General features: G+C 57.3%; 1 protein-coding gene across 1 annotated transcript; it reads left to right on the top strand.

The window, feature by feature from the left end:
- Positions 1 to 1,423: 1,423 nt before the first annotated feature.
- On the top strand, positions 1,424 to 18,136 carry ARL8A (ADP ribosylation factor like GTPase 8A). Its single transcript, XM_059487856.1, has 7 exons — positions 1,424 to 1,718; positions 9,774 to 9,854; positions 10,745 to 10,818; positions 13,182 to 13,275; positions 15,788 to 15,855; positions 16,727 to 16,797; positions 16,889 to 18,136. The coding sequence occupies exons 1-7, from the start codon at positions 1,596 to 1,598 to the stop codon at positions 16,936 to 16,938; spliced, it is 561 nt and encodes a 186-aa protein (XP_059343839.1). The 5' UTR covers positions 1,424 to 1,595; the 3' UTR covers positions 16,939 to 18,136.
- The last annotated feature ends 1,814 nt before the right edge of the window (positions 18,137 to 19,950 follow it).

The following is a 19,950-nucleotide window of genomic DNA, read 5'->3' as shown; positions in this document are numbered from 1 at the left end:
GCACCCCCTGTGCCCCAGTGCCACCCTGGCTGCTGGCCCCAGCTCTGCTATACACCCCACACCTGCACCCCCAGTTCTCCTGCACTGATCACACCCTGCACCCTCCAGTACCCCAGGACCTCTGCAACCCTGCATCTCCCCCACCCAGCACTGCCTGCACCCCTCAAACACCTGCACCCCCAGCACCCTCAGCATCCCTGCAGTCTGCACCCAAACCATCCCTGCACCCCTGCAGCCTGCACTTGAACCATCCCTGCACCTGAACCATCCCTGCACCCCTGCAGCCTGCACCTGAATCATCACACAGACATCACCTGGGGGAACTGAGGCCTGAGGCCAAGCACAACCTCCAAAGGCACCAAAGCAGTGACTGGCCCATCACTGAAGAAAACAGCAGGTGGATGAGGTACTCCCTGTGCCCATGGAGCTCCCACCACAGCAGGTGCACCTCCCTCAGGACTGGGGCTTCAGGTCCCCCCTCACCCACCGGTGTTCCCTGAGCCTCAGGAACCAGGGGCCCTGCTGGGGCCTTGCCAACCTTGGTGTCTCCTTGGCACACCTCCTTTGGATGCCACCAGCCCTGGGCAAGGGGCAGCTCCTATGTCACTTGGCAGTGACACGAGGGGGACAGGTGACACCAGGGGGACAGTGGGGCAGGAGGGCAGAGGGGCAGCCCCACGGGCTGGCTCTGCCCTGCTGTGTGTGCCAGTGGTCCCAGTTGCATTCCGAGGTGTGTGGGGGCCTGGGGTGCAGGTACAGGTGCAGGATTGGGGCTTGCCCCGTGGCATGGCTGGAGAGGCTGGTGCCAGCTGTGCCAGGGCACTGCCAGGGGTGCAGGGAATGCACCTGCCGGGTGCAGGTGACCAGCACAGGGTGATGGAGGTGGAGGTGCTGGATGCAGCAGGCACCAGGTGAAGAGGTGCTGGGGGCACAGGAGTGCAGGCTGGGGGATATTGGGGCTGCAGGAAGGCTGTGGCTGCAGGGGAGCTGGGGTCCAGGTGTGTCGGGGCGCAGGGGTGGGCTCGGGGGGATGTGCAGGGCTGTGGGGGGCAGCGGTACGAGGGTGCACCCCTCCCCTCAGGCTGAGGGTGCACTCCCCCTGCCTCAGGATCTGGGTTACCAAGGGTCGGGGATGCCGGCAGTGACCAGGGCAGGGCTGTGGGATATTCCGGTCTGTCCGTGCTGTCCCGGGGCCCAGCCGCTCGGTGCAGCGGCTCCTCCGGGCCGGCAGGGGGCGCGGCAGCGGGGCGGGGGAGGCGGCGCGCGGGCCCCACCCGGTGCGGCAGCAGGGCCCGGGGCGCGCGGACAATACCGGCGGCGGCTCGGCCTCCATCGGCTCCGCTCGGCCCCGATCGGCTCCGCTCGGCTCCACCCCGACTGGCCCCGCCCCGACTCGGCCTCGCTCGGCTCCACTCGGCCTCGCTCGGCCCTGCCCGGCCCGGCCGCGCTCGGCTCGGCTCGGCCCCGTTCGGCTCGGCCCGGCCCAGCCCCGCTCGGCCCGGCCCGGCCCAGCTCCGCTTTGCTCGGCCCGGCTCGGCTCGGCTCCGCTCGGCTCAACTCGGCCCCGCTCAGCGCGGCCCGGCCCGGCCGGCACCATGCTGGCGCTTTTCAACAAGCTGCTGGACTGGTTCCGGGCGCTGTTCTGGAAGGAGGAGATGGAGCTGACCCTGGTGGGGCTGCAGTACTCGGGCAAGACCACCTTCGTCAACGTTATCGCGGTGAGCCCGGGGACGCCCCGCATCGCCCCATCCCCGAGGGGTCACGTGCCCAGCCAGGGCTTCACCCTTGGACCCCCACTGCATCCCAACTGAACCCCATTGTACCCCCATTGCATCCCTATTGCACCCCCATTGCATCCCCACTGTACCCCCGTTATACCCTCATTGTACCCCCATTGCACGTCCCCATTGCATCCCCGCGCCTTCCGTCCCCCATTGCATCCCCATTGCATCCTAATTGCATCCCAGTTGCACCCCATTGTACCCCCATTACATCACAATTGTACCCCCACTGCACCCCATTGTACCCCCGTTGTATCCCCATTGTAACCCCACTGCATCCCCATTGCATGTCCCCATTGCATCCCTGGGTATTCTCTGAACGTCTCCACCCTATCGCACTCCAGCCTGAAAATGCTTTTAGGGAGGGGGTGCAGGCTGTGGGTGCGGGATGCAGCAGTGGGGTACGGTGTGGGGTAAAATGTGGGGCACAGGGTGGGCTGCAGGGTGGGGTACACTGTGGGGTGCAGGGTGGGGTACAGCAGTGGGGTACAGTATGGGATGCAGGGTGCAGGCCCGGGGCAGCCCAGGCCATCCGCAGCGTTCGCTCCCCGCATCCCCGGAGCCGAGGGGGTGCTCGGGTCCGGTTCGGCCCTGCCCTGTGTTCCGGAGCCCCGGCCGTGCTCAGCGGTCGGTGCCGGTGTCGGTGCCCTGTGGGCCGGGCAGCGCCGCCCGGGCACTGCGGGAGCTCCGCTCTCGGTCCCGTAGCAGCAGCGGGCGCTTTGTCATGGTCGCTGCCGCCGCCTCAGGACGGCCCTGCCGCGCTCGGTGCCGCCGGGGATCCTTCCCTTGGGGCCGGTGTGGAGGCGTTTGCCTTCCTTCCTCGGGAAGCACGAGGTGTTTCACCCAGCACCGTGCTGTGGGTGCCGGCTGCACCCGAGCGGGGCAGGGCAGGGCAGCGACCCCGCCTCGGGCCCCTCAGCCCCGGCCTCTCCCCGGCCGCGCTGCCTCATCCGCGGGCTCCTGCATCCAGCACAGCTTCGGGAGCTGCTGTCCTGGATCCCGAGCCCAGGGCGTGGCTTCACCCGTGGGGATGGATGCTCGGCAGGCTCCCCGCCGGCTTTTCGGGGTGTTCTGGTCCTCTCAGTAGTGATGGTGCAGGGCGGGAGGATCCTGAAGGGTGGGTTTGGACTGTTCATGGAGGGAGGTGGATGCAGATCCGCCCTGGTTCCCCCACTGCCCCCTGGTTGCTCTGAAGTCTGTGCCTGCCATGGCTCCAAAGCAGGGCAAATTCTTGGTGCTTGCTCAGGGTGCTGGAAGCTGCTGAGCTCTCAGAGGGGATTTTCAGCCCATATGGACGCTCTGTTGCATTGCTCTTTGGGAGATGCTGAGTGACATAAATGTCCTTCCTGAAGTGTCTAGGGGCAGAGAGAGGACACCCCAAAATGCTTTTCATCCTGGAGATGGTGGCACTCCTGCTCTCTTGCTGGAAGTCGCTTCTCAGTGCTCCAGTCTCCTGCTGGTTCCTCCCATAGACCAACACCAGCATCTGGGGTCAGGAAGCATTTTGCATCTGGGGCAGTGACCCTGAACACCAGTCCTATTTTTGGGGAACCTCTCCCTGCCATTTGCATGTTTAATAGTCAATTTTTGCAATCCCATGGCAGGGTGGGACGTGGTGGTGCCAACGTGTGAGCTGCTCCTGCTCTTGGTCTGCTGGGTGCTGCTGCCTGTTAACAGCACCCAGGCTACCTTAAAAATGGCAGAGTAATTTATTGTTGGTTTTAATCACCCAGTTAAGCTGTGAAGGGTGATGGAGCTTTATCCCAGAGCTGCTGCACTGTTCTGCCTGCACAGGGCTGGAAACCCCAAGGGTTGGTGTTCCCCACATGTCTCCTCCTCTCCCAGCCACATCTGGAGCAGACAGGGCTCAGTGTGAGCTTTGTGAGATTTGCTTCTGTGAGTAAATATTTTGTACCTGGCAATTTAAATGTGGGCACTAACCCACATTTAACTGTGGGCAAGACCCCACTGGCAGGACCCATGCACTGGGACTCTCTCTGCTCAGCCAGGATTGCTGGTGCAGGGAAGAGGGATTTTGAGGAATTTCAGCAGCTCTTGAGGTGGCTGAAGTTGGCACCGTGGCCTGCTGGTCTGGCAGGTCTGTTTTGGGGTTTTTGAGACCCTCACATGGCAGTCAGGCTCATGGTGCTGAATTTGGCCTCTTAAGTTATTTGGAAAGTTCAAGTTTTGTGGCAGATGGACACAAAACGGGGCACCCACTTTTGAGAAGATATCCTGGAAAGAAGGATTTGTTGGGCACAGTGAAACAGGAGCATGGCACAGGAAATTCCAGCTCAACAGGAACTGTCTGAGAAGGTCTGGAGGTGCCTGGCTTTAGGGTGTTGCAATGGGGTTGTTGGAAGGGGAAATAGCTGTGATTTGGGTTTTGTGAGGGGATAAAACCTGAACTGGAGAAGTGTGGGATTTTGGGATGTTGGAGAGATGTCACAAGAAGGGCAGAAGGTCCTTTCTGGGACCAGAGCTGCTCTGGGGGTTGGCACCATCCTTTGCTTGCAGGGTTTGTAGCTGCAGCTGACTGAGGAGTTGATTCTGGTTCCCTGGCAGGTGGGCGCTCCCTCCAGCAGCCAGGCTGTGCTTGTGCCCCACAAGGGCTTTGCTGAAGGCAGCTGTGGTCAGGGTGACTCCTCCTGGGTCACCTGCCTGGGGAGGGAACTTTGATTTTCCAGGACTTATTTTTTCTTTTCCTAGCTGTTGATAGCTGAGGCTTGAAGTCTTTCCTGCTGCAGCTACACACCTGGTGTTGATTTACCCTGAAGCCAGTGGGCTTTTAGCTGCCTTTTTTCCAGTCTGGTGGTGCCATGGATGACTCAAGGGTGTTGAGAGCTCCTCAGTGGGTGCTGGGGCCCAAAACCTGTCAGTGCAGGCCGTGGTTGGAACAAGAGGGCACTGCTGCTTTTTATCATGTGATTTCTACCTGTGCTGGAGCCTTCCAAGAGAGTGAGGGCACAAGTGCCAGGGTGTTGGATGTCGTGGGAGCTCTGGGGCACCATCCTGTGTTCCAGCCCTGCCTGGAAAGTGATTGAGACCAGTGCTGCAAGAGGGACCATGGAGCTCCCGGAGCCAGTTCAGTGGAGGCTGTGAAGATGCTGACAGGACTGGAGCATGTCTCTTATAGGGACAGGCTGAGGGAGCTGAGGCTGTTGAGCCAAACAGCCAAAAAGAAATGGCTGAGAGGGGCCTTCAGCAGCGTCTGTCAGTGTCTGCAGGGAGGGCTCAGAGGATGTGCCAGGCTCTGCTCCCTGGGGCCCAGCACTGGCACAGGAGGAATGGACAGAAACTGATGCCCAGGAAGTTCCACCTGGACATGAAGCAGAACTTCATCCCTGGGCAGTGATGGAGCCATGAACAGGCTCCCAGACATGTGTGGAGCCCCCCTCCCTGGGGACATTCCAGAGCTGTGGGGTGATCCTGGGTGAGCAGGGGGGTTGGATCACTGTGGTCCTTCCAGCCTGGCCCATCCTGTGAAACCACAGCAGCCTCATGTTTGGCTCCAGGTAGGATGTGGATGGTGGATGGTGGGGCAGGTGCCAGCTCTCCAGCAGGGATCTCAGGGAAGGCATGGCCAGGGAGTGGCTCAGAACACTGCAGAGCTCAGCACCTCCTCCCACCCCTCCTCAGAGAGACACTGACCCCTTGGGCAGCCAGCTGGATGAGCCTGGGAGGGAACGTGCAGCTCCAGGTGTGCAAGGTGCCCAGGGTTTGCTGGGGTAGAGCAGAGAGGTGCTGAGGGGTTAGTAGGGAGATGTCGTGATATATTTGCACCAGTCTGCCCTGTCACCCACCTCTCCCAAGAGCTCTGGGTATGCCCCACTGGGTGGGAGGTGGCTGTGGGTTCTCATTCTGCCTCAGATGCACACCTGGGCCCTCCACAGGTGTGTCTGTGCTCCTTACCTTCATAATGCAGAAGGTCTCAGGTTTTAGGGGGGGTTCTCCATATTCCTAGAAGAGGAGGAGAATCTGGCTGAGGCATGGTCTTGTCTTCTGCTGCAAGCTCTGTCAACATGAGCCAATGAAAATGGACAGTGTGGCTTTCCTGAGATAGCATCCCAGAGTGGTTTGGGTTTGAAGGGATCTTTAAAGATCAACTTGTCCAACACCCTCACCATTGGCAGGCACATACAGGCACCTTCTACTAGACTGGTTTGCTCCCAGCCCCATCCAGCCTGACCTTGAACATTCCCAGGGATGGGGCAGCCACAGCTCCTCTGGCTAACCTGTGCCAGGGCCTCACCTCTCACATCATAAAAGACTTCTTTTTTATATTTTTATATAAAATTTGCCCTCCTTTTTAGAGCTGAGACAGAGTTTAGCAGGGCCTCAAGTGCCACCTGGCAGGAGTGCCAGGCTGGGCAGTTGTGGGGATGCTCCAGACAGTGGTGGGAGACACAAACCAAGGTGCTTTGGACTCCTGCCTCTGTTCCAGGGAGGGCCATACTCTGGTGATGGAGACACAACTGCAGAGAGCAGGGCTGGGTTCCAGCTCTGCCATCTCGTCCCTCTGGGGAGCAGGGCTGCAGAGCAGCCTGCAGTGATGGATCTAGAGCAGGTCACATCACTCCCGTGCCATCCTGTGCTGGGACAGGGTGACACCATGGTGAGGAGCAGGGCCTGGCCACCTCAGCCCTGTGTGCTGCTCACTGGAGCAGGGAGCCTGAGGTGGCTTCTCTGCATGTGCCAGTGAGCCGAGCTCCCAGCCAGCCCCTGTGTGGGCCAGGGGTGATGGCTGAAGTGACACATGTGTATGTGTCAGGATGGGCTCAGCATGACCTGGGGGCACCACTTATAAAATCCCCTTTGCCCTGGCAAAAGCTGAATTCTGGCCACCTCTCCCAGTGACCCAACTGTAAAGTGTTGGGGCTGGGCAGAAAGGTCTCTTACCTTCCAGGCAGGGCACCAAGGCAGAGTGGTTTGGGCAGAGCAGTGGGTGACCCTGGCAAAACAAGCAATGAACTGGAGTCTGTAAAGACCTGACCTGGATTTGTGGCCACAAAATCCATCTTGCCTGCAACAATTTTTGTGCTTCCCAGTGGAATTTGGTTGGACTCGATCTTGAAGGTCTCTTCCAACCCAGTCATTTGTGAATTCTCTGAATTCTGTTGTTTAGCAGTTGGTGTGGCTTGGCATCATCTTCAGGGTGAGCATGGGTGCTATGTCCATTACATAACCAGAATTTGGGGGAAGAATGTGTCCAGTGAAGCCTTTGCTTGTCTCCATCTGGGTGCTCCCTGCTCTCCTGGCAGTGGAGCTGTGGATGGCTGGACCCTGCAGGGAGTTGAAAATGTGTTGAAGGCACCAGCACCAGGGTAGTTGGAGAGGGAAGAGGAAACTGTGTTTCCAGCACTGGGAGCTGCTTTCAGAGAGCAGCTGATGCAGGATGAGCTGATGGAGGAGGAGCAAGATGCCTCTGTGGGTGATGGGACAGCACGTGGGAGCCATCCTGGGGCATCGTGCCTTGCATTCCCTGCTCAGCCTGTTCTGGACAGCTCAGGCAGTTTTGTTGTGGCTCCATGGACAGCCTGGAGGCAGGAGCTGCAGTGGGAGAGGGGTTTGGGGCAGGAGCAGGGCTGTGCTCACTCACACAGACATGCTCTGTCCCACTTGTGGAAGAAAGAAGAGGTGATTCCTGGCTCCTGCAGCTCACCCCTTCCTGGAAGAAACTTCTGTCACATGGGAACTTTATCTGGTGTGGCTTTTGCACAGCCAGCAGATGCCATGATGTGTCTGCAATCCCTGAGGGAAGTGCCTGCAGCTTCCAAGAGCTCCTCAGCTACTGCTCTCTGTGCCCAATGATCAAAGCCTGAAAATTCTTTAATTTCACAGAGCTCAGCTGTGTGTTAAACCTCAGCCTATAGCAGATGTGCCCTGTGGATCCCTGCCTGCCTCCCCTCCTCTCCCCATGCCCTTCCTCACAGTTCTGTGTGGGTGCAGCGTGGCCTGAGCACCCCTTGGCTGCTGGCTTGTGCTGCTGAATGCAAAAGGGATGTGAAAAAGGGAAGCAGGGGGTATTGCAGAGCCTTTGGAACAGCTCAGGAAATCCCTGGGGACTTGCTGATGTGGTGTATCTGGAGGAGCCACAGGCTCAGCCAGGCACAAAAATCTGTTTATGCCAAAATAGCATAAACTGACTTCCTGTTTGAGGTTTGTGTTAACTAAGAGAAAAGCCCTCAAGAAACTGAGGATTTTAAGGCAGTAAAGACCTGCTACGATGAGTTTGGCCATGGTTGGTGGTTCCTGCAGGTTTCTGGCACTGATGGCTGAAATCCCCAAGGCTGCACTATCCTGGCTGTTAAACATCCTGCCCTACTGGCTCCTCTGCATTCCCCAGCATCCCCCAGGATGCATTTACAGGCCATAATCCTAGTTTGAGGTGAAGGGCTGTGCCAGCTCCTCTCTCCTGCCCCAGAGCTGCCACATCCCTGCCTGTGATGTCCCTCTGTGCTGCTCCACCTGGGCCCATCCTGCACTCTTGGGATTTGAGCAGCACACTTGGGGTGGGCTTTGCCAGACTCTCAGAGATGAGTGATGAGATGGTGGCTCTCAATGGAGGGTGAACATTCTGTGTGTGTTAAGAGAAGTTTTGTAGATGCAGAGTTGTGTTACTGTGATGTATTCTCCCCTTCATTGTTATCATGGGATGGCCTTGGTACCCAGGCATTGGGAGGGTTGGCTTGTTACTAAGGCAACACCTGAGCTCCACCCAAGGTGTGAGAAAGTGACAGCAAGGAAGGGGTTAACTGACAGGACTTTAAGGGGGTCTAGAGATATAAAAGGGGGAGCATCCATTTTGAAGATGAGCACATGGTTGATAGTCATGGGGGCTCCCAGTGCTGTAATTTTACCTTATTTCGTATTTTTGTTGTATTTGTTAAGGTTTAATAAATCATTAACATTTTAAAAGTGAGGGTTGTTTCTCACAGGACCCCTTGGTGTGTGCTGGGCACGGGGCTGGTGAGCCAGCACCAGCACAGGGATGGCTCCTGCTCACTGCTCCAACAAGCCCGACCTGTTCCACAGCAGGCTGGGCTGCTGCAGCCCCACAGGGATCTCCTCATCTGCTGCATAAACTCAGCAGACAGTGGCACAGCCCTGGAGCAGTTCTAGGGGGCACTTTGTGATCCCCAAGTGACCCAGCACAGGCAGGGTGCAGAACTGGGGGAGCAGTGCAGACAGCTCCCACTTGAAAGCAGAAGTCAGTCTGGTTTGAGCTGGGCCATGAACCATCCAAAGCAGAAACATGAACCGTGCTGGTGCCCCCAGGACCTGCAGCTGGAGAGGAGCTGGGGCAGGAGGTGCCTCCCTGGGTGGGGGGCCCAGCCTGAAACCCCAGGGCTGCCTGACCAGAGGTCCCTGCAGAGGAGCAAGGTCTCAGCCTCCTCCACAGAGGGTTTGAGAGAGCTGGGATGGGTAAACCCCCAGCCCATGGGGACAGCAGTGGGTCCAGGGATGGGGGTGGCAGCTGGCTGAGGGTTGGGGCTGCACCGGGGCACCCAGGGCACCTGTGGCCATTGCAGCAGCCATAGTGTCCCATGGTTTAGGAATGGTATTCCCCAGTTTGGTGCTCCCAGTCCTGTTAGCTGTTGGCTGCCTCTTGCTTCCCCTTCCTCTCCAGCTGGAAGCACAAAAGGCAAAGGTGATGGGTTGAGACAAGAACAATTTACTAGAAACAGCAACGAGATAAGAAGACACTGAGAGCAACACTGCTAATAAGAAAAGTGTACAAAGGGTGATTTACATGCAAAATGCTCAGCAAGCCTGGCACAATGACACAATGGCTTCCCTCTGCCCACCAGGCTTTGTCCCACTGGAAAAGAGCAGCATTCCCATGGTCATGGTGGAACCTTGTCTTCTGGGCTCTGTGCTCCTGGCATGGACCTGCAGGAGGGCAGAGCCTTGGGGTTATCCCAGGCTGTCAGCCTTGCTGCCCTGGCCCCATCCTCCACCTCCTAACACTGTCCCACCTTGTTCTTGCAGTCAGGACAGTTCAATGAGGACATGATCCCAACAGTGGGCTTCAACATGAGGAAGATCACCAAAGGAAATGTCACCATAAAGGTAAGATTGTAGTTACTGCTGGTGAGGGCTCTTGGGATGAAGGGTGAAGGTGAAGATTGGTGATTCTTCTTCTGAAGGTGGAAGAATTCCAGGGATCCCAGCTGCAGCTCACAGAATAGAAGCATGGCAGCATTAAGGGTGGAAAGTCCCTTTAAGATCAAGTCCAACCAGGAGTGCCATGTCTTCCACTAAACTGTGTGTCCAAGTGCCACATCCAGGTGTTTTGTTAACATTTCCAGTGATTCCACCACCTGGAAGTGAAAGACTTTCCCTGTTAGGGTCCTTCAGGTACCCACCAGAGGAGGTGGTGGAAGGACTGTAGGGGATCCAGACTTGTGCAGTGAGAGCCAGTGGAGGTTTCCTTGGATCTCTGGCTTGCTGGTAGCAACTTGTGGATGTGGTCACCTTGCTAAGGGTGGCAGTGCTGGGAAAAACAAGTCATGGCCTGCAGTGGTGGTCTCTGCCTGGGGAGCAGAGGAAGAGGAGGGTTCTACCTGTTCTAGATTTTTCCAGGGCTGGGGTTATACTGGGAAATAGCTGTTGGACAGGCTTGAAAAGCTGGCTGGGGGACCTCTGGCTGCTGCAGGAACACTTTTGAGTGTGCTGAATGTTCTTAAATGGGAAATGGCAGGAGGTGTGATGGGCATGGGGGGGAGGTGGTCCAGGGGTCCCTCTGTGCCAGCACAGGCACACACAGGGGGGTTCAGCATCCTCCAGCTCCCCTGCCTGAGGGTTCTCCCTTCTTTATCAGGTCACGAGCCTCCTCCTGAGGATTGGTGCAGAGCCAGAATGCCCCAGGTGGGGAGGAAGGGTGTGGGGCAGGAGTGTGGGGTGCTGGGCATAGTGCCAGGGTAACAGTGCCAGTTAACAGTGCCATGTCCCTGTCACAGCTCTGGGACATCGGGGGACAGCCGCGGTTCCGCAGCATGTGGGAGAGATACTGCCGTGGAGTGAGTGCCATTGTGTGAGTATCCTGTGCCTGCTGTGTCCCCCTGCCATGGTGTGAGTGTCCTGAGCCCTGCTACGTCCCCCTGCCATCCTCTGAGTGTCCCAGAGCCCTCCTGTCACCCCCTGCCCCCGTGCCATGGTGAGTGTCCCTGAGCCCTGCTGTCACTCCCTGCTGTCACTCCCTGCTGTCACCCCCTGCTGCTGCTGCTGAGCCTTGCCAGGGGCTGGGCCATCACCCCACCCTGGGCTGCTGGAGTGCCTTTGCTGCCCGAGCTGGAATCCGTGTCAGGAGCTGGAATCACTGAATTACTGAATTATCATGAAGGTTGGAAAAGGCCTCTGAGATCATTAAGTCCAGCCATTAACCCAACACCACCATATTTATCCCCAGATGTTTTTTGAATACCTCCAGGGATGGTGGCTCTACCACTGCCCTGGGCAGCCTGTGCCAGGGCCTGGCCACCCTTCTAGGGGAGAATTTTTCCCTAATATCCAACCCAAACCTCCCCTGGTCCAACTTCAGGCCATTTCTTGTGGTTCTGTTGCTTGTTTCCTGGGAGGAGAGCCTGACCCCCACCTGGCTCCATCCTCCTGTCAGGGAATTGGAGAGACAAGAAAGTCCCCCTTGAGCCTCCTCATTTCCAGATAGTTCCCCTGGGGACTGATGTGTACATGGGCTCTACACAGGTCCCTGCAGCTGTGCCAGACCCTCCTCTTCCCTTGCAGCATCCCTCAGTCCAGCTCTGTTCCTCAGAGCTCCCCCTTCCAGGCTCCCCCTTCCAGCATCCTCTGTGCTGGCTGCTCACCACAGGGGCTCAGCCCTTCCCCCAGGAGAGGCTGCTTTCCAGCTCAGGATGTTTGTGTGCTGCCAGATTAATCTTGTGCTGAGAGCAGGAGTCTCACCTGCTCCTGAGTCAGCAAACCTGAGTGTCCCTGGCTGTCCCCTGCTTGCAAACAGTGCAGGAAAAGCAATGTCAAGGAGTCCAGGGAGAGCATAGCAAGGCACTCATGGGAAGCAGCTTGCCTGTTCCAAAGGACAAATACTGATCTTGGGACACCATACTGGGGTTACTTAAACCCAGACAGAAAATAATATTTATGGGATCTTTCCCAAGTGACCATCCCCTGAGATTTGGAGGGCTGCTTTCTGTGCTGCCCTTCCCAATTCTAAACCTTAGCAGGTGAGGAGGAGTGTGGTACTGCTTGTTCTGCACTTTGGGACATGGCCTTGGACCTGCAGAGTGTTTTTATTACACTTTTTATTACAATGAGCTTTGCTGGAAATGACAAAATCTCTTTCCTTTCACCCCTTCTGCTGCCTCCTTCCATAATGTCATCATTTTGTGGTTGTCAGGAAACAAAAGGACCTGTCAGCATCCATGCCACACTCCAGTCTGCCCTCATCATCACATCAAGCTGTGTCAGGTGCCTTTCCCTTTGCTCTCAGCTCCCCCCTGTGCCCAGCATGCCAAGGGCTGGGGCTGTCCCTGGGAGTGTTTTTCCCTCTTGGCACATGTTCCCATTTTCCTGTGTTAAGCACTTTAGTAGTTAGGGCTTTTCCTATTTTCCTATTTTTAAAAGTTATTTTAAAAGTTTTCTATTAATTAGTTTGGAGGCTGAGCAAAAGTGAACTGAGCTGTCTTAGGGTTTTTACAAACTAGCTAGGATTTATCTCTGCCTCTAGAGTTTCCTAGCAAAGGACATTGTTGTGGAATGTATTCCTATTTTTAAATAACTCCCCAAAGCCTGATGAGCTGGTGTTTCTCACCCCTTCTTTCCCAGCTTCTTGATCTTTGAATTCAAGGCTGCTTTGATCAATTCCTCACCCAAGTTTTGGCTTCACTGACATCATGTGCAGGATAAAAGTTGGCCTGTAAGAACAAAATCCTCTCCCAAATCTCCTGTTCTGCTCAGAGAAGCATTGGTGGCCACCAGCTTCACATCCTCGTGCTCCATGGCCTCTCCCAAGATTACCCCATCAATGAGATGAGGAGGTCCTTCCCCTTCTTGGGTCATTGTCACCTCTGCATCCTCAGCTTCTGCTGCCCGCTCTGCTTGTCCTGGGTGTTTACATGGCAGCTCCATGTGCATGTTGGACACTAAGTGTGTCCTGCAGCTCCTGCCTGGCCTTCCCTCACCCACCCTGTCACCTGCAGAGACAAGGATGAGCTGCTCCCTCACTCCCCTGGGAGACATGAGGGGCTCTCAGCTCCACAGCCATCCTTGGGAAGAGGTGAAGAGGTGGAAGGATCCTGTTATCAACCCCCTCCATGTGCTGGCCCTGTTCCCAGTGAGCTGCCATAGGAGGAGGTTTGGGGTGGCACAGACACAGCATGGAGATCTGGGCACCTGTGCTCAGGGCTGTCCCTTCCCTTGCAGGTACATGGTGGATGCTGCTGACCAGGAGAAGATTGAGGCCTCTAAGAATGAGCTGCACAACCTGCTGGACAAGCCCCAGCTGCAGGGCATCCCGGTGAGCCTCAGTCCTGCTGCCCAGGCTGGCACTGCCAGGGCCTGCAGAGCACATCCAGGGAGGGCTCCCCTTCCTTGGAGCCATCACCTCCCTGCTGCACTCTGAGGGACCAGCTGGGACAGTGACACTTCCTAGGGCAGAACTGGGCCAAGCAACATGGAGGGAACTTTGGGGCAGAGAGCACAGATCAGGCCCCCTGGGTGAAATCCCCTCTCACATGGATTTACACTGATTTGTGCTGTGTCAGGAAGGGGCTGTCTCCTGTGAGAGGGGCAGCTGGACTGTGACAGGTGCAGGAGGTGGGACATGGGGTTGTGGCATGTGCAGGAGGTGGGACATGTCACAGGTGTGCTGTACCTGTGTGTTGCAGCCTGAATTGCTGCTAGTAAAGTCCAGAGTAAAGAAGCAAAAAGGGGTTTTGAATAATATTCACAGATGTTTAATTCAGCTGCACAGTGAGATGTTCAGGTCCCAGCACACACACCTGGAGAGTTCTGCTTTCTCCAGGGGCCTGGGCACTGACCCTGGTCTTGGGCAGTACAAAGATGTCTTGGTTTGGAAAGATAGGAATCTGCTAAGGAAGGCAGGAGCCTCCCCTGAAATGGAGAATGGAAACCCTCCCCCACCCCTCTAAATTGCTATAAATTTTCAATTAAGGGGCTCTGAGGCAAAAATATGGGAGCAAGAAATAACAGTTCTTTACTAGGGAAGAAAATAAAAAGATAAAATAAACAATGCAGTAAATCAAACTAACAGTGACAGAGTCAGAACCCAGCCTGACTCCCTGTGGGTCAGGCTGTTGGCAGCAGTCCCATTGGAATTGTGGCTCAGCCCTCCTGCAGTGTCAGGGCTGGTTCTGCTGGAGCAGGGATCCTGGAGAAAGGTGCAGTCTCTGCCTCTGAAGGTCCAGTGGAAGAAGAGGCAGCTGCTGTTCCTCTGGGCAATCCAGTGCAGAAGCTGTGCTGGTGTTCCAGAATCTCCAGATTATATCCGGGTAGGAATGCTTGGCTCCTCCCTCTGGGCTCACATCTCCCAATAGGATGCTGTAGCTCTTATCAGCCATGCAGTGACATTCAATAGCTGTTATCAGCAGATGTCCCCTCAGAGGGAGGAGTGATTGTGATCACTCAGAGAGAGATAATGAAAACTGCCCACTTGACAAAAGATAATGTGCCATACAGATGGTAATTGAAAACATCTTGCATTGTAATCTGGAACAAAAGGTGAGGGCCAGTCAGGAAATAGGGAAAGTGTGGCTCAGGAACATAGGAACAGACATAGGAACAGGGGAAGGAGCCAGTGGGGTCTAACAGCTTTTTGAGGGAAGCTTCTTGTGTCTCCCTAGACCAGGGAATGCCCTCCAGGGTCTCCACACCTGAGGGGTGGGCTGTGCACCAGCTATCCCAAATCAGCATCCTTTGGAAGGAGCTAACTGAAGACTTGCCATGGATCCCAAATGTCCCTGCCAGCTAAATTCAGCTCCTGGCACACCAGGCTGCAGTCCCAGGCCTCTGGAGGCTCTGCTCTGACAGAGGCTCCTGATGGAACCAGGCTGGGAGAGATGCTCACCCTGAGCTGCTGCAGAGCCCAGTGCAGGCTGGCACTGCCCCTGTCAGGTGACAGCCACACGGCTGCTCCGAGGGACACACCAGTGATGGCACAAACAGCTGGGTCTGCTTTGGGCTGTCTGCCTGCCCTGTGGGGTCTGCCCAGCACCCAGGGTTGGCTCCTGCTGGATGGAGTCAGTGCCAGACATTTCATTTTCTGCTCAGAGACAGGAGAGGCTCCTGGGAGGGTGTCCTGGTGCCACAGCAGATGCTGCAGAGAGGATGAGCTGTGGGGCCATGAGCACTGGGAGCAGGGAGTGCGCAGGAGATGCTGGTGCCCTCCAGAGAGGATGAGCTGTGGTGTGACCGTGTTCACAGGGGTCCCAAGATGAGGGAAGAGATGAGGATCTGACTCCATGTTTCAGAAGGCTTGATTTATTATTTTATGACATATAATTTATTAAAACTATACTAGAAGAATAGAAGAAAGGACTTCATCAGAAGGCTAGCTAAGAATAGAATAGCAAAGAATGATAACAAAGGCTTGTGTCTCTGACACACAATCCAAGCCAGCTGACTGTGATTGGCCATTAATTAGAAACAACCACATGAGACCAATCACAGATGCACCTGTTGCATTCCACAGCAGCAGATAATCATTGTTTACATTTTCTTTTTAAGGCTTCTCAGCTTCTCAGGAAGAAAAATCCTAAGGAAAGGATTTTTCATAAAAGATATCTGTGACACTGTGGGGCCATGAGCACTGGGAGCAGGGAGTGCCCAGGAGATGCTGTGCAGGGCTAATTAAGGCAGTTAATTGAAGTGCTCTGCCTCCTGAGAGCTGCTGAAGGGGTTTGTCTGCCTGGGACATCCCAGTGGAGCAGCCAGGGCTGTGTGGTGGCACAAGCAGGTCCCTGCCTGGTCTGGTGCCAGGTTCTTCAGGTGTCCCCTGTCCTGCCTTGCAGGTCCTGGTCCTGGGCAACAAGAGGGACCTGCCCGGTGCCTTGGATGAGAAGGAGCTCATTGAGAAGATGTAAGTGTGCCAGTGTCACCTGGGGGTGTGACACAGTGTGCCAGTGTCCCCCTGGGGCACAGGTGGGTGACACAGTGTTCCCCTGGGGCACAGGGGTGTGACACAGTGTGACCCCTCCCCATTCTGCCGTGTACCCCCCAGAACAGTTGCCCATCTGAGGTGGCACTGTTAGCCTGGGGTGGCACTGTGGGCTGGGGTGGCAGTGGGGTGGCACTGTGAGCCTGGGGTGGCACTGAGGGCCTGGGGTGGCTGGCAGACACGAGTGGCTGAGGATGATGTCTGAGGTGACACCTTGTGGAGACACAGAGGAGCTGGAGGCAGCAGTGCGAGGGCTGGTGCCACACGGTGGCGTGGGGGCCTGGCACAGCGTGGCACTGCCTGCTGGAGCTGGTGTGCCCCAGATACTGCCCTGACAGTGGGACTGGGCTCCTCCTCAGGGAAAATCTGGGATACTGCAGTGACTCACAGCACTTCCTGCCCTTCAGCCACCTCCCAGAGCACCTCTGGACCTGGGCTGCTATTGCTGCTTCTGTGCAGCTGCCATTGCTGCTCCTGTGCAGCTGCCATGCTGCCAGCCCTCCCAAAACCTCCCTGCTCATCTGCAGGGCTGCAGGGCTGGGGGGACATGTGGAATTTGGTGGTTGGGGTCTCTGTGGGGTCGGGTCCCTCCTGCCCTGTCACACAGCCCCCCCAGAGCACCCCCAGGCATGGAGCCCTGGTGCCTGACCCTCACACAGCTCCTGGGGAGCTGCTGCCCTGCCCTGTGCCCTGTCTCAGAGCACAGAGAGACCCTTCAGGGGCTGCCCAGGGTGTCTGCCATGGCCACCCCACCCAGCCCAGAGTGTGCAGCCAGACCTGCTCCCTCCCCCAGGAACCTCTCTGCCATCCAGGACCGAGAGATCTGTTGCTATTCCATCTCCTGCAAAGAAAAGGACAACATTGGTGAGTGCTGGGGGCATGGGGGGTGTTAGCTGGGTACAGGGGGAGGGGACAGCCAGAGACAGAGGCTCTGAGTGTCCCCTTGCCTCTGCAGACATCACCCTACAGTGGCTTATCCAGCACTCGAAGTCCAGGCGGAGCTGAGGGCCCTGGCTGGATGGAAGCTGCCATTGTCCCAGCCCATCCCCTCCCTCCTGCTCTGTCCCTCCAGCTCTCTCTCTAGATGGGTATTTTTAGGGGACCCCAGGCTCTGCTGACATTGGGGCAGAGTCCTTGTTTTTATTGTAAAGAAGATGTCTGACTGCCCTCCTGTCCCCTGTCCTCTCCTGCCCTCTCTTCCTCCATTTTGGCACTGTTCTGTTGTTGTCTGTGTATACAGTATATATATATATGTATATATATTTTAATTTTTTAATTTAAGGGATAGTGCTGTTATTAAATTGGGCCCTGTGAGCAGTAGGAAAGCTGGGGCTCCCGAAGGCCAGCCAGGGGTCAGTGTTGGGAGGAGGAGGAGGGTGGTAGCAGAAGGCAGCCCTTGGGGATGGGGCTGTGCCAGCTGCAGGCTGGTCCCTGGGGCTCCCCTTTCCCTTCTCTGGGTGTCCTGCTGCTGCCTCCAGGCAAGGACCACCCTGGGGGTGTTGGGGGTGCCCACCTTGCCCTGCCTGCCTTGGGTTTGGGGGGATGTGTCAATGCCACCTGCAGGCTCCTCACCCCTCTGGGGGACAGGGATTGGTCACAAGCCACTGCCATCAGCCTCCCCCTGCTGCCTCCACTTCCCCAACCCCTCCTTGGGGTCCAGGTCCCCCTTCCCCTGCTCTTGTGCCTGGCCAAATCCTGCCCAGTGCCCAGCCTGGCTGCTGGGGGATGATCTGGGGCACTGGTGCCAGTGCTGGGGGCTCAGCAGTGCCAGCAGCCCCGGGGGAGCTGGGGCTGGCACCTGCCTCCCACCTGTAACCTCCCAGGGGAGCTGAGCTGGCTCCCCACGTGCCAAGGGGCATCACCTGTGCCCAGCTGGGGCTGCTGGCTCTGCCCTGGCCAGGGACATCCCTTGGGATGCCAGGGAGGGAGGGAGGGACACGTGGAGGCACCTGGATAGATGTTCAGAAATATCTGTGCACCCTCAGTGCTGCTCACTGACCCAGGGGTGTGCTCTGTGCCTGCTCCCCATTCCCTGCTCCCTATGCCCCACTTCCCCTTTCCTGCTCCCCATGCTTGCACCAAATTCCTGCTCCCCATGCCCCTCTCCCCATTCCTTGCTCCCCATGCCCCTCTCCTCATCCCCTGCTCTCCATTCCCTGCTCCCCTCTCCCCATTCCCCTCTCCCCATTCCTCCCTCCCCTTCCCCAATCCCCATTCCTCCCTCCCCACTCCCCATTGCCCACTCCCCATTCCTCTCTTCCCTCTCCCTATTCCCCATTCCTCTCTCCCCACTCCCCTCTCCCCACTCCCCTCTCCCCCTTCCCCATTCCCCATTCCCCATTCCTCATTCCTCCCTCCCCATGCCCCCTCCCCATGCCCCCCCTGCTCTGCTGCCCTGGCTGGGGGGCACAGGAGCTGTGGGGCAGAGCCAGCAGGGCTTGTGGGGACAGTGGTCAGGTCTGTGTGTGCACAGGGGGTGACAAAGGCTGTGCCATGTCTGTGCCATGGGCTGGAGCCTGCCCAGGTTGTTTGGGGCCAGTCTGGGGCACTGGGCTGGCACTGGAGCTGGGTGAGCAGGGGAGGCAGTGCTGGTGCCAGTGCAGGGCTGGGGCACAGGGTGGGGGCCCTGCAGCCCCCCCAGCCCCTTCCCACTGGGCTCCAGGGTGTCAGGCTGGGAATTTACCTTCTGTTCTTGTTTTTGCAGAATTGCACAAAGAGAGGTTTCTTTTTGTTTTTGGTTTTTTTTTTTTTTTTTTAATTTAACGACTTGTAAAGTGTTGTCTCCCCCCCACCCTCCCTTTTTTTTTTTTTTTTGTAAGAGATATTTTGACTCAGATTTGACCTCTGTTGGGAAATGATTCTTGTAACTGTACAATTTTTTTGCCTCCTAATAATAAATTAACAATTTTGCGTTGCGGCTGTGGTTGCTGCCACGTTACTTCCTCCCCATCTCTGCCACCCATCCTTGGGGGCCCTGCCTGGGAGGGAGGTCCCTGTCCCCTGGGTGGCACTGGGCACTGTGTGGCCATTGAGCAGGCACCTCTGATGGTGTCAGATCCTTGTTTTTTTGGCCTGGGTGCCAAGACCAGCTTGGGCACTCCATCCATGGAGCTTCCTCTGGACCTTCTGTGTCTCAGAACTGCTGCAGAGCCCTGCTGGGTCTGGGTCCTGCAGTGCTCCTGCTTCCTCTGGGGGCTGTTCCCACTGCTGCTGGGCTCCTGTGTCCTTTGGAGGTGCCTCCATGTCCCCAGGAGGGGGTGATCATCGCTGCTGGGGTCCTGGGGGTGGCCCTGCCCTGCCCTGTCAGCTGCCCCAGGGTGGGAGCAGGGCTGGCCCGGGGGTGCTGCCACAGGCACGGTGCCAGTGCTGCCTGCACCCCCTGCCCCTCCCCACGCCTGCAGAACAAGCCTGGCTTTGTTCACGCTTGGCCCAGGCTCAGGAGGAGCCATGTGGAGCAGGCACATGAGAGGTGCCCTCCCCCAGCAGCCCAGAGCCCCCAGACCCTCCCGGGACCCCACTGACCCCACGGGCACTCCAAAGGTACGGCCTGGGTATGAGCCCCCTGCATCCCTGGGCCGAGACCAGACCCCTCCTCTCCCAAACCGTGGGGCCCAGCACGGGCTCGCAGCGAGGAGGATGAAAGGAAAAACCCAGTTTTGTGTTCTCAAAAGAAAACTGGGCCTTTTGTTTCCCTGGAAACAGCTCTGCGAAAGCAAAGCGCGCGCGGGGCCGGTGGGTGTTGCGCACAAAGCCCGCACTGAGCCCCTGCCTTTCACTGCCCCTGGCAACCGGCTCCTTCTCGCTGGCACTCCGGGGCTGGGTGGCTGCCAGCCCCGGGACAAGGAGCTCTAACAGCTCCGGTGGACGGGGCTGCGTGGCCAGGCTGCCCTCGGGCAGATCCGTCCCGCCTGCTGCTGACCCCCCTGCTCCCTGACCCCCCGGCCCTGCTGGGAACATGAGGGCTTGGAAACCCTGGTGCCCTGAAACCGCCCTGCAATGGGCACGTGGAGGAGGGCC

The sequence above is a fragment of the Ammospiza nelsoni genome, chromosome 23, assembly GCF_027579445.1.
Source record: "Ammospiza nelsoni isolate bAmmNel1 chromosome 23, bAmmNel1.pri, whole genome shotgun sequence".
Taxonomy (NCBI): domain Eukaryota; kingdom Metazoa; phylum Chordata; class Aves; order Passeriformes; family Passerellidae; genus Ammospiza; species Ammospiza nelsoni.
This window is presented reverse-complemented; position numbering and strand designations above follow the sequence as displayed.